The sequence below is a fragment of the Bubalus bubalis genome, chromosome 5 (assembly GCF_019923935.1).
Source record: "Bubalus bubalis isolate 160015118507 breed Murrah chromosome 5, NDDB_SH_1, whole genome shotgun sequence".
Taxonomy (NCBI): Eukaryota; Metazoa; Chordata; class Mammalia; order Artiodactyla; family Bovidae; genus Bubalus; species Bubalus bubalis.
In genome coordinates, this window is record NC_059161.1 from 23,066,099 (window position 1) to 23,082,992 (window position 16,894).

General features: G+C 42.4%; 1 protein-coding gene across 1 annotated transcript in view; it reads right to left on the reverse strand.

Annotated features, from left to right (window-relative positions):
• The window catches only part of PAPPA2 (pappalysin 2), a 333,922-nt gene that overhangs the window by 82,462 nt on the left and 234,566 nt on the right, over window positions 1–16,894 (reverse strand). Inside the window, exons 15-17 of the mRNA XM_025285589.2 lie at window positions 11,171–11,342; window positions 7,373–7,550; window positions 5,762–5,975 (exon numbers count right to left, since the gene is read on the reverse strand). Coding sequence (XP_025141374.2) covers window positions 5,762–5,975; window positions 7,373–7,550; window positions 11,171–11,342 — 564 coding nt within the window. The remainder of the gene's footprint in view (window positions 1–5,761; window positions 5,976–7,372; window positions 7,551–11,170; window positions 11,343–16,894) is intronic.

Genomic DNA, 16,894 nt, shown 5'->3' on the forward strand with positions numbered 1-16,894 from the left:
TCCCCTAGAGAAGGGAAAGGCAACCCACTCCAATGTTCTTGCCTAGAGAATTCCATGGACAGAGGAGCCTGATGGGCTACAGTCCATGGGGTCACAAAGAGTTGGACAGGTGTTAGTTGGAGCAATTAACACCACATCAGGTCCAAGAAGAGTCCTTGCATTTGGCAGCAATGTTCATGGCACCTTCAGCTTTAGTGGAGAGATGGGAATGGAAACCTGAGTGTCAAAGTGTGAAGGAGAGAAAAAACTATAAGACAGGGACAGTGAATACAAATGACTCTTTTGACACATTTCATAAGGGAGGGGGAAGCTGTGATAGCTGGAGAGGAACATGGGTCAAGTTGTGTGAGTTTTAATGTAGGAGAGACCTGAGCACAATTAAAGAGAAGCAACCTGGCGTGAGGAAGAGAGAGGCTTCAGCTGCAGGAAAGAGGAAGGTGAAGAGGTTGAGGGAAATGTTTGAGAAAGATTACGGGATCCAGGGTAAAGGTGGAGGAGTTTTATTTTATTTTATTTATTTATTTATTTTATTTTATTTATTATATTTATTTTATTTTATTTATTTTAATTTTTTTTATTTTATTTATTTTAAAATATGATTATTTATTAAAAGAACCTCAAATCAGAAGACAAAAAAAATCTCCCTAAGTCCTGCCACTTGCCCATGGTCTTGACATTTTGCTGGGTTTTTTTCCTTTCTAGTAAATATATATGTATGTATATATATATATATTTGAGGTTTGGGGTTTTTTTTGAACTATAGTTGATTTACAATTCTGTGTTAGTTTCGGGTGTACAGAATAGTGATTCAGTTATATATATATACATATAATACATAAAGTGTATATATATAATATATATATATATTCTTTTTCAGATTTGTTTCCCTTATAGGTTATTACAAAACAGAGTAAGTTCCCTGTGCTGTACAGTAGGTCCTTGTTGGTCTTAATTCATTTTAGACAGTAAGAAGGGGGAAAGCCTGTTTGGAGGTGTCATTTCGCTGGCACACAGGTGGGCAGACCTTTGTGCTTTGGGAGTAGGATGATCTGCTGGAAGTTAGGGAAGAGGCGTTAGGACTGGAGGAGATGAGGTCTGAGACAGCCTTCAAGAACAGAGATGGTGCTTGTATATTAAGGTGTATATGTGGAATCGAGAAAAATGGTACAGATGAACCTATCTGCAGGGCAGGAATAGAGATGCAGATGCAGAGAACGGACATGTGACATGGAGGGAGACGGGGGGTGAGATGAATCAGGAGAGTGGTACTGGCATATGCACACTGCCACTTGTAAAATAGACAGCTAGTGGGAAGCTGCTGGGTAGCACAGGAGGCTCAGCTCAGTGCTCTGTGATGACCTAGAGGGGTGGGATGGAGAGGGGTGGGAGGGAGGCCCAAGAGCGAGGCGATATATGTATACTTAGAGCTGACTCACATTATTACACGGCAGAAGCTAACACAACAGAGTAAAGCAATTATACTCCAATTTAAAAAATATAGACGAGTCTAGGAGCAGGATGCCAGTGGCAAGTTCCTGTCTTAATGCCATCTTGGACTGCTGGTCTCTGTTTGGTTTGCCTGTTTAGAAAGATGTGGCTACTTCTCCTTTTATCACTCTCCACCTCCACAGATGGCTATGATATCCACTCCATTACTTCATTTTTAAACTATTTATCTCATTCTAAAGTCTAGAAAATTTAGCATATATAAACAGCAGAAAAATAAAAGCTATATTCCCTATAAACCTACTATATAAAGATTATGGCTGTTAATATCATCATCACTTCTAGCTACTGAAAAAGAATGCTAAAAATATACATTTAATGTAGAAAATAGGGATTGTGTCATTTATAATAATTATGTTCTTGCTTTTACCCATTTGCCATATTGTGAATGTTTTCCCATGTCCATAATATTCTTCTAAACATCTTTAATGTTTAGAAGGATACTTCACAATGTGCCTGTACCAGCCTATGATTGTACCATATAATGGGCATTTGTTTCACTGAATTTTTGTCACCCCACATCCACTTAACCTCCTTCTCAGTTTTTCCCTCTATAGAATCTATATTCTATATGGTTTGGGTAATACTGACTCTACTCAGGACTTCAAGGTCAGAGTGCACTACCCAGGCCAAACCATTGCATTTCTCTGTCCTCAGGGACTAGATTCAGTGTGAACAGTGCCATCTTCAAATCCCAGAAAGAAGGGGCAAGGGATCCAAGGGCCAAGAGAAAGGGCCTACTGCGGTCCGTGTCCACTCCTATGCTCTCTTGCAAGAAGAAATGATGCCCATGAAACAGGGAGCATGGCGGCTGTGTGCTCCTGGAGGCCAGAGCCTTGGTCCTACTCTTGCAGGGGTCTTTGCTCCTAACCCCGAGGCTGACACAGCATGCTCGTGAGAAAGTGGTATCTGCAGCTGTGCCTTCCATGCTAATCTCCAAGTGCAATGGCACAAACTTAAACAAGCTGGATGGAAGAGAAAGGTCAGATGCAGCACTTCTCTTTTTCTCTTTTGAAACAATATTCAACAGACTTGAGAAGAAGCAGGAAGGCAATGTACTTGGCTGAGATTTTGGTAGTTGTTTCCTTCTTCCAAAAAGAAATGAACAAAAAGTTATATCTAGCACACGTATTGAACTCATAGTTTATAAAACACTTCAGGACATTACCTACTTTGGGCATCAAAACAATACTGTTCGGTAGAAGTCATTACTGCCCCTCACATTAAGAATGCAAGTCTGAGACACATGGCTATGACTGTGGAGTACCTTATTCAGGGTCATGCAAAGAACAAGGGGCGAACTTGACCATCAAGGGGCTTTTTCCACTTCTCAAAGAGGTGCAGAAGACTAGCGCATGCCCACTCTGAGCTGATTTCCCTGCCAACTTCTCTCAACCTCTTCTCCCCCTGCCTGCATGCCCTAGAAAGAATTTCAGGGCTCCATTTGTACAATGCTGGGCTCCAAGCGAGGGAAAAGGCTGACATAGTTTGCTGGGTAAACACAAGCAGCAAGTGACAGTGATTTACTCCTGACTTGCAAACTTCTGATTACCAATCTACTGCTGTATGTAAACAGGTGTAAACTAAGACTGAAATCAGTTTACACAGTGGGGTAAATAATTTAATCTCTCCTCAGGATGGTGCTTGCAAATGTAAATGTTTAAGCTCAAACCCATGCTGACGTTGTGACGTAAGCATCCAGTTTCTCAACCAGAAAAGAAAGTCATGCCAGCAAATGGCCCGTTTGCCCCTGCTGGGGCGGGGAAGCTGGTGGAGACGTGGATGCAGTAGAAGCCCATCCTCTGGGGGGAAACCTCACTCTTCCCAATGCAAAGCTCAGCCATGGGCCTGGAGAGCTAGGAAAAATCCCTCTGCCCTGAGTTCCTCCTGGTCCCGAGACTGTTCTCTCTCCCTCTAATCTTTATTGCACTGTTCTGCAGACCCCTGAGTTGGCTGCAGGTGTGAGAGAAGGGAGGCAAGAAGAAAAGAAAAAAAAGCAAGAAAACAACAGCCTCCGGGGCTGGTTGTAATGACATTATCACTGGAAGATGACCTGGGCCCTCCCTGCCCATCATTGAATGTTGATGCAAATTGATCTAGATCCTATGACCAGAACATGCAAATGTGTTTTTGGTTGTCAAAAACTGTAGACTGTACCTGCTAGAGTCACTGAACCAGAATGCTGCTTCCTATGAATTTTTCATCAGTATTATTCATGTTCTAATTGGTCTGGCTCTTGCCTTGGGCTGAGATGAGGAGGAGGAGGCTCCCCCCCACCCCAAATATTATCTTGGGTTTTCTCAGGAGTGAAAGGCTCTGGGTGAAGCCAGACTCAATCCATCCCATACTGAGATGGCTGGATGTAGACTAGAGAAGGGCAAATGCAAGCCAGAAAGTAAGCTTCCTAATTTTCTTCTGCTCCCTTAGAAAATTCTAGTTTACAGTCAAAGTTGATATCTTCTGGAATCACTGGTAATGCCATGGCTAGGATTTTGTCAGTTCAAAAAAAAAAAATCTTTTAAAAAGAATACCTACTATGGTCAGATTTTGAACTAAGTCCTAGATAAGTAATAAGACATAATCTATGGTAGGAAAATAATAGTTACAATTTACTGAGTACAAGGAGTTTCTTCTGAAAGTTTTTTGCTTGTTTTGTTTGTTCAGAAAATGTTTCTTTCTTTCTTTTTTTTTTTTTTGAAACAATTTATTGAGCATTTAGCACAAGTCAGGCACTGAGCTGTACATTATTGTATTGCGTGTGAGCTCTGTTGTTTCCAACTCCATAGAATGTAGCCCCTCAGGTTCCTCTGTCCATGGGATTTCCCAGACAAGAATACTGGAGTGGGTTGCCATGCCTTTCTCCATCCGACCTTCCCAGCCCAGGGACTGAACCCACATCTCCTGTATTGAAGGCAAATTCTTTGCCTGCTGAGCTATTGGGGCTGCTGCTAAGTCACTTTAGTCGTGTCCGACTGTGTGTGACCCCATAGATGTCAGCCCACGAGGCTCCCCCGTCCCTGGGATTCTCCAGGCAAGAACACTGGAGTGGGTTGCCATTGCCTTCTCCAATTGGGGCTGAATATGTATTATCTTATTTAATCCTCAACTGAGCACTTTGATGCAGGCATTATCCACAGTTTACAAAGGAGATGAGACCCAAAGAGTTCAGTAACTTGCCTGAGGTTACTCAGCTAATAAAATGGGTGATAACTGGGATTAGAACCCCAGCACAAGTGTCTTCAAAACAGTTTCTCTTAAATTATGCAGCAAAGCTTTTATTCTTTCTGGTCCACCATGCATTTTGAAGAAAGGTCCTCTTGATTTCTGGGTCTGGGAATGTATACACACAAAGTCCAGGAAGGATAAAGCAGAAACACTATAATTACAATAGTAATAGATAATATGTATTGAGTTTTATGTTTTAAAAATAGATTTACTAGATTTCCCTGGTGGTCCAGTGGTTAAGAATCTGCCTGCCAATCAAGGGAACATGAGTTCGATTCCTGGTCCAGGAAGATTCCTTATGCTGCAGAGCAACAAAGTCCATGAGCCTCAACTACTGAACCCATGCTCTGCAACAGAAGTCACTGCAATAGGGAGTAGCCCCCCCTTGCCTCAACTAGAGAAAGCCTGAGCACAGCACTGAAGATACAGCACAGCTAAAAATAAAATTAAAATTAAAAAAAATTAATTCACTGACTCATGTTTTACACATATTAATTTACTTAGTTCCTACATTATTATCATCATTATCCTCATTTTACAGATGAGAGACTGAGACAGAGAAACTTCCCAGCATCACATACCTAATAAGAATCTGAGTTGGAGACCACCCTAGGCAACTTCTGCCACAGCCACAATTTTAAACTTCCAATGGGCCTGATGATGTTCTAGGACAGAGTTGGATTCGGGTGACGTGTGTACCACTTAAGAAGCTCCTAACACTTACTTTCAAGGAAAATAATAATTTGGGCAGAGATTCTTTTAAAACACACCAAGATGAGACTCTGGAATCTGCTATGGGAAAGCATATCTTTACAGGAAGTATATCTGGCCAGTCTGCCGGTCATGACTGGGGAACACAATTGTGCAGTCGAAGAAAGATTATATAGAAAAACAAACACAACAAACGGTGGACAACCCAGAAGGTCTTAATGTTATTTCCAAAACAATGGTCTTGGATTTGCAAGTGAAAGAACAGGAGCAAGGTACAAGGATAGAGAGAACTGCAAAGACCAGCAATGTTCCAACTTACTTCCTGACTTTATTCTCTGTGCTTCCCAACACGTAGTAGCCTGGTTTGCATTCGTATCTGCAGGTAGAGCCCACGTCATGGTTGCCCTTGAGGCAGCGAGGCTGGAGCAGGTTGGCATTCGGGATAACAGGAGGAGCATCACACTCCAACTTGCAGTAAGCTTCAGGGAGAGACCAGAGCCCATCTTCAAGACAGGTCAGCCACGGGCTCAGTCCTGACTCCAAGAAAGAGAAGCACAGAATGCTCAGAACAGAGAGTCCAAAAATAAAATAACAAACAGAAAGAACGAAGACCTATCAACAGACAGTCATTCTTGGAAAGTCACAGTATTTTTCATGGAGCAGCTTCTCTAAAACGTCAGGTCAAATGTTTATCCTATATCTTTCTACCCACAGAGCGTCTACTGTGCTCTCTTGTGTAGCATAGAGGTCATAAAGCTAGTTTTTGACCTGAATGAAAGAAGGGCTACCAACCAAATCCTTACCTCAGTCCTCACTACAAATAATAAAAATAAAGTAGTGACAGTATTGTGGAAAGGATTATAATAATACTAGATGACACTTTTATAGGGCTCATTACATGCCAGACACTGCTGTAAGCATTTTACATGTATCACTTGTGTAAACTTCAAACCTCAAACAATCCTGTGAAATAGATACCATCATTATCTCCTATTTTGCAGATGAGGAAATTGAGTTTAAGTAATTTGTCCAAGCTAGTAAGGGCAGAGGCAGGGTTTGAACTCGCAGTTTGATGCAAAATTCTGTACTTCAATACCATACACCCTATGCCTCAGTGGTTTCTCTGAGTTCAATCTACAGACACCCCATAGAGTAGTATCACCAACCCAACTTCAGGTTTACTAAAGCAGACTCTGTCAGCATGAGCCTAAGAATCTGCATTTGTAACAAGTCTGCTGGATCACTGTTGGGCACACCTAAGTTCACAAGGGAGAGCAAGATGTGGGGTCAGAGGGACCTCCCTGGCAATTCAGTGGTTAAGAACCTGTGTTTCCGAGGCAGGGGGCATGGGTTTGATCCCTGGTCGGGAAACTAGATCCTACATACTTCGGTGTGTGGCCAAAATAAATTAAAAAACAAGTAAAATAAAATAGCCTATTCCCATGCTCTCTTAAACAACAACAACAAAAAGATGTGGGGTCAGAAGAAGTCTACCACATCCTCATCTCTCCCTAGCAGTACAGCTCATACAACTGTGCTCTCATTGCTAAAACAGGACTAAAGGCACCTAACTCATAGAAGGGTTGTAAATATTACATTCTAAAATGTGCATGATAAAGGGTATCTGAATTATTAATACTCTCAGAAAACTGTTAGTTGGCTTGACTCCAGAGAACATAAACTCAAATAAAAACAGGAAAGTCTCAGTTTCTTTCATCAATGAGATCTTGAGTTAGGGGCATCCTTCCAAGTGTTTGAGACAAGGAATGTGTTGCCTTTTGCTTGTCAAAAGAGGGTGCTTCAGCAGAGTCAGGTGGGAAGGTCACTGAAGTAAAGAAAATATCCCCAAAGTACACACCCCCCTCCCCCCCCAAAAAGAGAGAGAACCTGAAGAGAACTTGCATATAACTCCTGCTTGGCCAGAAAATACCTTGAAGCTTGGCTGGTGGGACACAGGAGATAGAGCAGCGTTTCAGAAAGTTGGTTCCCTCCGAGCAGGAGAATTTTGCGTAGTTCACCAAAGATGCGTCGGGGACACCACAGTCAAGGGGCTGGCAGCTCACAACCCGGTCCCAGTGCCCAGAGGAACACGTGAGCAGAATTTCCTTCTAGAAACAGAAAGTTTTCTGTTATCAAAGTCACACAAAAAGGCTTATCAAAATAGTTCCCAGGATTTGGCAGAGTCCTGATGATTATTTGTGCAAATATTCACAACGGGCAAAATGATTTTACCTCCTTCCCTCTTTACGTCTTGTCTTAATGTGCAATTTCACAATGGCACCCCACTCCAGTACTTATGCCTAGAAAATCCCATGGGCGGAGGAGGCTGGTAGGCCACAGTCCATGGGGTCGTTAGAATCGGACATAACTGAGCAACTTCACTTTCACTTTTCACTTTCATGCATTGGAGAAGGAAATGGCAACCCACTCCAGTGTTCTTGCCTGGAGAATCCCAGGGACAGGGGAGCCTGGTGGGCTGCCGTCTGTGGGGTCGCACAGAGTCGGACACGACTGAAGCGACTTAGTAGTAGTAGTAGTAGTAGGTACATTGCTGATGAAATGAGCATGTGAGCATAAGGGAGTCGTTAAATGAAGACACTCTTCCAGGTCAACTCTTGGCTCTCCTCACATGCTTCTCCAGATGGCTCTCCACCCTACTCTACCCTGCTGTGTGCTCTGGGACCCTGGCCCTTGTGGACTTCATGCTTTTGACTTGTGTCTGCTGTAGCACCCAGGGTAACACTGGTAGGAGACTGAAGAGGCAGAGAAGCAAGGGAGGTCAGGGTGCTGATTCTTGCTACTCCCTCCCTCGGGTCGCTGTAGGGTGGCTCCCCCTTTGGCAGAGCTCTTCACATGCCTGCTGCACTCTTTCTCATGGGTTCTGCTAACTGCCCCTTACAGTCAACTCTTTAGGTCTAGAGGGGATATTACCCTTTCATCCTGGGATTCTGGACCATCTCTTTGCCATTTCCTATATCCTGCCCCCACTTTTATCAGCAGTCCCTTTACTGAAGTTCCTCAAATTGCCCCCCTTTGAGCATTCATCGGCTTCCTGCTGGGACCTTTACTGATAAGCTGACTGATAATGGTACATAATAAACATAATCATATTCTCTGAGAATGGTGCCTAGTCTTTAAGAACATCTGAGAATTAATGCAAACGAGGCATCTTCCAAACTCTTGTAGTTAAATTTAAGAGATTCCAGCCATTTCCTTGGGGCTATGGCTTATGTAGGGGGTCCTAGAATTCATCACCATGAAACAAATGAGGAGACTTTTTTCTGAGCACTTAGAAGGGCCAGGTACTTTCAAGTTTGGATAAACAAGACCCTTAAGGAGCTACCAGCACAGCTCATCACAGGTTGAAGCAGTGAATCAGAAAACATCTGAAGTGGGGAGAATGGAAAGAAGAAGAAAGAGAGAGAAGAAGGAAGGAGAAGAAGTTAAAAAGGAAAATGTGGGAGATGCATTTTGGTTATCTCTTACTCCCTTCTATGATGATTTGTGAGAATGTAATACAAAGAATGCAAATCATAAAGTAGAAAACATGGACCAAGAAGAAGGAGAATACAAACTGTTCTACTAAATAACAGCAACATCATATATGCATGCTTGTTTTGTGGTGGTGAGATAGCACTACAGAGGCTGGAGAAGGGATTGCCCATCTTGGGTAGGAGGGAGAGTGTTTGTGGGGAGATTCACATAGTAGATAACTCAGGAACTGGTCTTTGAAAGATGAGCAAGACTTCCCAGCAGCAGAGGAGAAGCAAGTTTCAGAGTGAGAGGAACAGGATGGGCAGGCACCCAGAGACCTGGACACTCATGGCTTGTTGGGTGAAAAGTGTCACCATAGTAGGTTACCAAAAGGCAAAGGGAGAGAAGGGAGATTCTGGGGCTCAGCCAGCATCCCACCGGGAGACCACAGTGGCACCAAAGCCGAAGGTAGAACAACGGGTGGAAGCACCTGTCACCCTGACACCCACTTCTGCCTGGCTGCCCCTCTGTCCTTCCCAATGTTCCCAGGTTGCCTGCCAGAAGGCCCCAGTTCAAAGCCAGACACATTTTTCTAGTTAGTTTCAGTTCTTATGTCAACAAAAAGCAGATATCCCTGCTGTCTTGTGATCACGAGCTGGGATCATATCATTTCTTTAGTGGGGCCAGGCTCGGGTGATGGGAGCAGTCAACTGGAGAGCTGTGCTTGATGATTCCATCATATGACTGGCAAAGGGTGAGCTCCCACCTTCCTTCTCCCAACTTGGCCGCAACCGCAATGCTCACAGCCTAGAAGACTGGCTCCAATCACAGCGATCACTTACAGAATGTCTCTCAAACACTGTCTATATTGTCTGGGTTTTCTCCTGGCTCCAATAAGTATTGACTGTTCTGTTTTGAATTTGCTCCTAATTTTAATGAATTGCACACACCATCTTTTCTTCTCTCTCCTTCTTTACCTAGCACACAAATGTATTCAGTTCCTACATTGTTTTTGTTCTTTTTCCTTCTTTCCATCTCTTTTCTAGTGTGAGGTAAGCTGAGTTAAGGACAGGTAGGTGGTAAGAGTTCTGCTTTTCTGACCAGAGCATCACAAACCAAGGAGCTGATGCTTCAAAGTATGTCAAAACGGTCTCTCTACAAAGTCTCTTTAAGCCATCTGAAACCAAAGAAAGTATCTTTAAATTCTGTGTCTAAGCAAGTGAAATTCCTCCACAGATCCACAATCTGCTGAGCAGTCAACTGGTACAATATGAAAAACAATTCCAATCTTCCAAGCCATTGATACCTGACTACCAATCATGCTTCCACTCGTCCTTCATCATACCTCATCTCCCTCATATTCTTCTCAAGCACCATTTACCTTTTGCCTAATGCATCCTGTCTCTCTATCATATTGTGCTCATGTGTTCTCAAATTTCAAATTCCTCTGTAGAATATGGAAAGCTTTCTAAAGGAAAGAGGGAAAACAAAATTCTTAGTCGACAATACATCATCATGGTCATCATAATGGCAGCTTTGCAGAGAGCTAGGTGCCTACTATTTTGATAGAAGCTTATGAATTATTTCTACTCAGTCATCAAAACAGCCCAAGGACATAAATACCTCTGATCTAACTATTTTACAAATGTGGAAACAACCTTAAAGAGGTTGGCATGTTTTGCTCGTCTTTACCTAAAATTACACAATAAACAGAGGAGTCAAATTTCATTCCAAGTCTGTCTCCCAAGCCATGCTCTTCACTAATATATTCTACTACCTTCAGACCACCTTAAAATCCTGGAAGTGGTGCCATGGTAGCTTACAGAAATTTGAAAAATTCAGTCAAAACTAGAATCTTGATATAAGTCCTACTTCAGTAGCAGAAGAAAGAAAATCATAATTTTCCCTCCAGTATTCTTACAAGGAGGGTCAGACTTGGGGGAACAGGCAGAAGATAGACCACAAAAAAGCTGATTGCATCCTATCTTGCCTGCAAATTTTGGACAGGTCTAAACTGTAACATTCTCATCTTGAAGCCAAAAGTCGGGATCATAATTTCTTACACTTCTTATATATTTCTACTTATACCTTGCATTTCTATAAATCCATGCTTCTCCTTGATTGTTAGAGTTCTCATTTTTCCTTTCAGATGATTTAAAAACACAGGCCTTTCCCCTATCCAGCCAGGAGGAGGAGCATACATATTGTCCCTCCCCAGGGGCTTGGTCCTGATGACCGCAGATTTCCAACTCACCTGTATGGGCCTGAGGTACTGCCCATTGCTGGCCTGAAGGGCAAACCCCCTCTGACAGGTGATAGAGCACTTCATGTGACCCGGGCCACCAGAGGTACAGTTCACCACATCCGCGTGATCAAGCACCAATGGCACACAGCTGCCCTGCTCCCCACAGGAACGATGGACACAGCTGGAGATGACAGAAGCAGAAATATCTTACATTGACTTGCTAGGCAGCAGCAAAGGCTTTGCCTCTCCCTTTGAGAAGGGTCTCTAAGCCAAAGAGAACACTTTCTTGAAAACCTATATTAAACTCATCACTTCCTTCTTGTGACCTGGAACCCAGCAACATAAAGTAAACAGAAACAATATCAGCTACCAAGTGATTATGAACCAGCTTTCTATGGATCTTCCAGGAAAAGAAAATGACAATGAGACAGGTGGGCAGAGTGTCCCCATAGCTCTTGATGGCATAGAAGTGAATAGATCAGAGGGTAATCCTCAAAATATTTCACAGCCAGTACTTCTGAGACCCAAACAATCAGAACAGATGCAGGGCAAAGATCAGGAGTGAATTCTGGAGGCCCCTGCTTGTGTCAGGCAGAAACTTTTTGTTTTTCCATCATGGGTTGGTCTCAGGGGGCCCTGGAGAACAGGTGTTTCAGCTGGCAGAAAAGGCAACATTTATTTACTGATTGGCATGGAGTATTTTTTTAAACTTTTTATTTTGCTTTGGAGTATTAACAACCAACATTTAACAACAATTAACAACCAACGTTGTGATAGTTCAGGTGAACAGCAAAGGGACTCAGCCATACATATACATGTATCCAGTCTCCCCAAAATCCCCTCCCATCCAGGCTGCCAAATAACACTGAGCAGAGTTCTATATGCTATACAGTAGGACCTTGATGGTTATACACTTTGAATATAGCAGTCATGTGGCACTAGTGGTAAATAAGCTGCCTGCCAATACAAGAGTTTTTAAGAGACATGGGTTCAATCCCTGGGTTAGGAAGACTCCCTGGAGAAGGGCATGACAATCCACTCTAGTATTCTTGCATGGAGAATTCCATGGACAGAGGAGCCTGGCAGGCTACAGTCCATAGGGTCACAAAGAGTCAGACATGACTGAAGTTACTTAGCACACATGCACACATATACCACTGAATATTAACACTGGCTTAGAAGAAAAGCTATGACAAATCTAGACAACATATTAAAAAGCAGAGACGTCACTTTGCCAACAAAGGTCCATATAGTCAAAGCTATGGTTTTTCCAGTAGTCACGTACAGATGTGAGAGTTGGACCATAAAGAAGTCTGATGCCGAAGAATTGGTGCTTTCAAACTGTGGTGCTGGAGAAGAGTCTTGAGAGTCTCTTGGACAGCAAGGAGATCAAACCAATCAATCCTAAAGGAAATCAACTCTGAACACTCATTGGAAGGACTGATGCTAAAGCTGAAGCTCCAATACTTTGGCCGCTTGATGCAAAGAGCTGACTCATTGGAAAAGATGATTCTGGGAAAGATTGAGGGCAGGATAAGGGGGTGACAGAGGATTGGATGGTTGGATGGCGTCACCGACTCAATGGACATGAGTTTGAGCAAACTCCAGGAGATAGTGGAGGACAGGGAAACTGGGCGTGCTGCAATCCATGGGATCACAAAGAGTTGGACATGACTGAGCAACTGAACAACAAATCAGCAATTGAGCCCATGACAGAAATAAGAAAAAACTAACACATATCAAGCCCCTGCCACATGCCTAATGTGCTAGATGCTTCCAGGACATTACCTCATCAGAGAACTGCCGTCTGGGTCTCTAAAGCTAGTCACGAGGGAATAGGAGAGACAGTTAAACTCCCTGGGGTTCGAGGGGACCCTGTCAGGACCATGACAGCATCAAGTACGTAACAGATTCCAAAGAGGGTTACTCTTTTATCAAGGCAGAGCCACAGAGATTAAAATTTAGAGCACTGCCCCCAGGCTGGGTGAAATTGAATCCTGGCTTTACCATTTACTACCTGTGTGATATGGTTGAGCTATTTATTCCCCAGGGTTTCCAGTCCTTCCCCCATGAGATGAGGACGATAACGGTGTATACCCACATGCAGCTACTGTTCCTAGGTTCATTCTCTCTAGTGTCCACTGCAAATGGCCCGCATCCCACGTTCAATGGCCTGTTGCCTATGAGTCACCCACACGTCTTGGTTTTCCTATGGCTGTACCCTTGCTCAATTTATTGAACCTTTTAAAAGGCCTTCCCACTCCAAGAGGCCCCTCCAGATATCTTCCTTCATTGAATCTTGAAGGGAAATTTAAAAAATAACTTTTCTAACATTTCTTTTACTCTATCTGCATTATTGCCACAATTTTTAGTTAATTCATCCATTCTTTGATCCACAAGGCAATGGGTACACAAGTGTCTTCTAAATGCTGCTGAATCTCCCAACTAGACTATGATGTCCTTGAAGACAAATACTGACTTCTACCCACTTTTGTATTTACCATACCCTTCATTGTGGGAGATGCAACAAATGTTTGCTGAATTAAATATTTTCGTGTCATAGACGTCAAAGTAAGTCAATGGCTATCAAAATGGTAAATTTGCTAAATTTTATAGTGATAGATGGGGATACAAAGTTAAAAAAAATCATTATTAAACAACAATTCAATCATCTTGCCCTACTGCTCCATTCATTCATAAACATTTCCCAAGCACTTAGCGCATTGGTCTCAGTATTGGGATAAAATAAGTATGCCCTTAAAGAACTCATAGTCTAGTGAGGGAAAACAGCATGATACTTTTTATACTTTCTTTCTCATGATGTTTTTGCCAGTGGTGGTAAATCTTAATCAAAATGACCTCTGTGAATCCCCTCATCATTCATTTGTTTTATTTGCTCTTGAATTTTGTTAGAGGCCAAAGACTTTTATCAAAGAACTGGGCAACAGTATAAGAAAGTGGAAAACAAAATGTCATTGAATTGCACTTGAAATAATTGAGAATTGATTTAAAAAGCACTAGTCCAAGAAGTATGGATTTGATTTGAATATGCTAAAGTTTCTGCCTCTGATCTTGTACCCATGGGATTTAAACTATGTCAGTGACATTCTCATTTTTTTTTACCCATGCTTATCAGGCATAGGATGGAGGAATTGCAGTTGAATAGTATGCAATCTCCTGTAAACCCTGATTATTCTCTGGGATCGTGTAGTATTGCCTCAGACTCACTACACGGAGCCTGATGAAGGGAGGAATATATGAGTTGAGGGAGATGGATTCTTCAAATTCAACACTACTAATTAGGTCTGCAATACAGGAAATAAAGCTTTGTCTCTGAGCCTTCATTCAGCCTAGCGGCATAAGGAATCCGAAACCTGACCATCCTTCATGGAATGAGATGAGAACCTCTCATTAGTGATGCTAAACAACTCCAAGTTCCATAGATACTACATGCCCTTGATATGCACAAGATGTAATATTTCTTCAGTATGTTAAGCAGAGAGGACTAGAAAACAGAGAGTCATTAACAGTTCTGGTTCACGTCATCTCACTGCCAGGAAATTAATGTGAAATAGCACGTGCTATTTTCCAGTGATCCCATCCAATTCATCCTCAGTGTCATCACTGAGGACAAATATGTGCTGAGATAAGACACAAAACAAATACTCTGAATGAGCCTCCTTCCATCAAGATGGTGTTCCATTAACTATGGTTGCTATGACTACCTGTGTGAGAAGTCCATCAGCACTGGCAGCAAGGGAGGCAGAACAGGACAGGGGACCATAGAAGAGGGGGAAAGTGGCATGAAATAAGACCAAGATAAAAAAAAGAAAAAGCATCAAACACAGACCTGTTTATGAAGTGAGAAATGGTTTTAGGGCAGCTGCTGCAAATTCTTTCACTAGCTTATATTTCCATTTGCTTCCTTTTTAAGAAATTTGTTTTATGAGGACGGTGTTTGTCAGGTCATTAGCTTCTGATGGCATCTGGTACCAATTGTAGACGTGTCTGCCTTGCACCCTATCCCCAAAACCCCTTTTGCATTTCTCTTCCACTACAAATACACTGCTTCTCTGAGTGAAGTACTGTATTCTCCATTTTCCCATGCTCCTGATACATTCTTCTTTCTGGCTACTACTACATTAAGCCCCAGTGTCATAATGATAATGTTGCTAGTAAACATAATCAGACTTCAAACTTTTCAAAAGCTTTCTTCTTATGGTCTTTGGACACATGTCAATGAAAGTGGCAGCAACAAAGCCTTACCATGCGAGAGATGGGAAGTTAGGTATTTTTAACTAAAGCTGTTTGGAGTCTGGCTAAAGGCCACACAGAGAGTCAGGAAAACCCTCAAACTGGAATGCAGAGCTCTCACTCTCCAGGCCAGCTTAGACCACCAGGCCATCTCCCTGGAGATGAGGTGGGTCTCCTGTTGCTTTCTTCTCCATTCAGGAGCTAACATCATTGGCCAGGATGAGCCAAGAAGTTCCTTAGCAGGGTGGTTGGGCAGAAACGATGGATATATTTCATGGTCGTTCTTAGTTTTTAGCAGTTTACTTTTAAGTGATAGCAAGTCAAATTAACGGTCTCTGTCCAGCTGCCTTTGTCTGCAAGATGCCCTGTTAAGCCTGCTTCCTCCTTGGGCAACCTTGCCCTTTCACCCATTTTTCCAGACCTTTCCTGACACCACATCACAGTGTGTTCTCAGGTAAGGGTATGATATACCCAGTCAGATATGATTCACAGCTATTTCCATTTTAATGGGAGACAACATTTGCAGACTGAAGAATGAGTTTTTCATGGTGGAATTTTAAGTCAATAGGTCCTTAGAGATTATACTATGTAGATGGTCCCCTTACCCATCCTTCCAGCTTTGCTCTCTGTCTCTCCACTTCCCCAGTATGCCTCTATTCTCGCTCTCTCTTCTGGTTCTCACTCCCCAAAGTCATTGCATTTGAGGGGTTTAAGAAAACGCTTTCAATAGAGAAATTCTGTTGCAAACTGTATGTTGTCCCTGGACTATCCTCTTGCATAAAATCTACTCGTGGGTATCCAGGCACACTTCTAGCACCATCCTACCAAAATGATGTGTGTGTTTCCTTTATGTTTGGGCCTCCGAATGATGCCTTGGGAAATCTCTGTTGGCGGAGTTCCATAAAAGAATGGCCCTCATCTGTCACAAGGCAGAGATTGTCAACCATCACTGTGTTTTTGACTCACTTAGGCAGCATTTAAAAAATATAGATACCCAGGCTTTTCCCCCTGGAGAGTTTGATTCTGTAGGCCTGTGGTGGGATCCTCGCAGTGGTGATTTTATTTTACATTTCAAAGTTCTTGATGCTCATCAGGAGTGAAACTCAGTACCACAAAGATTTGGCTATGTGTAACCTGAAAGATAAGTCAACAAATTCCATAGCCCAAGACTATAAAATAATAATACTGATTCCAGAAGGAGAAACTGGTCCCACTGTTTCATCATTATGCTTTAATGTTTTCAGCACAAATTATCACATGGGAGCCATAAGACAGATCAAAAGTATAAAACATTTCCCTAATTCTGAAGAAGCTTTCAATATAGTCAAAGAGAGAAAATAATTAAATCATGTGGTACCAATTATAAATCCATGGCTGTTCCAGAGAAATTTTATCATTGAATATGATTTGACCTCAATAAATTAATAGGATTTGGAAAGGCAAAAGAGATATGCCAGTAAGTTATCACCAATGCTTTCC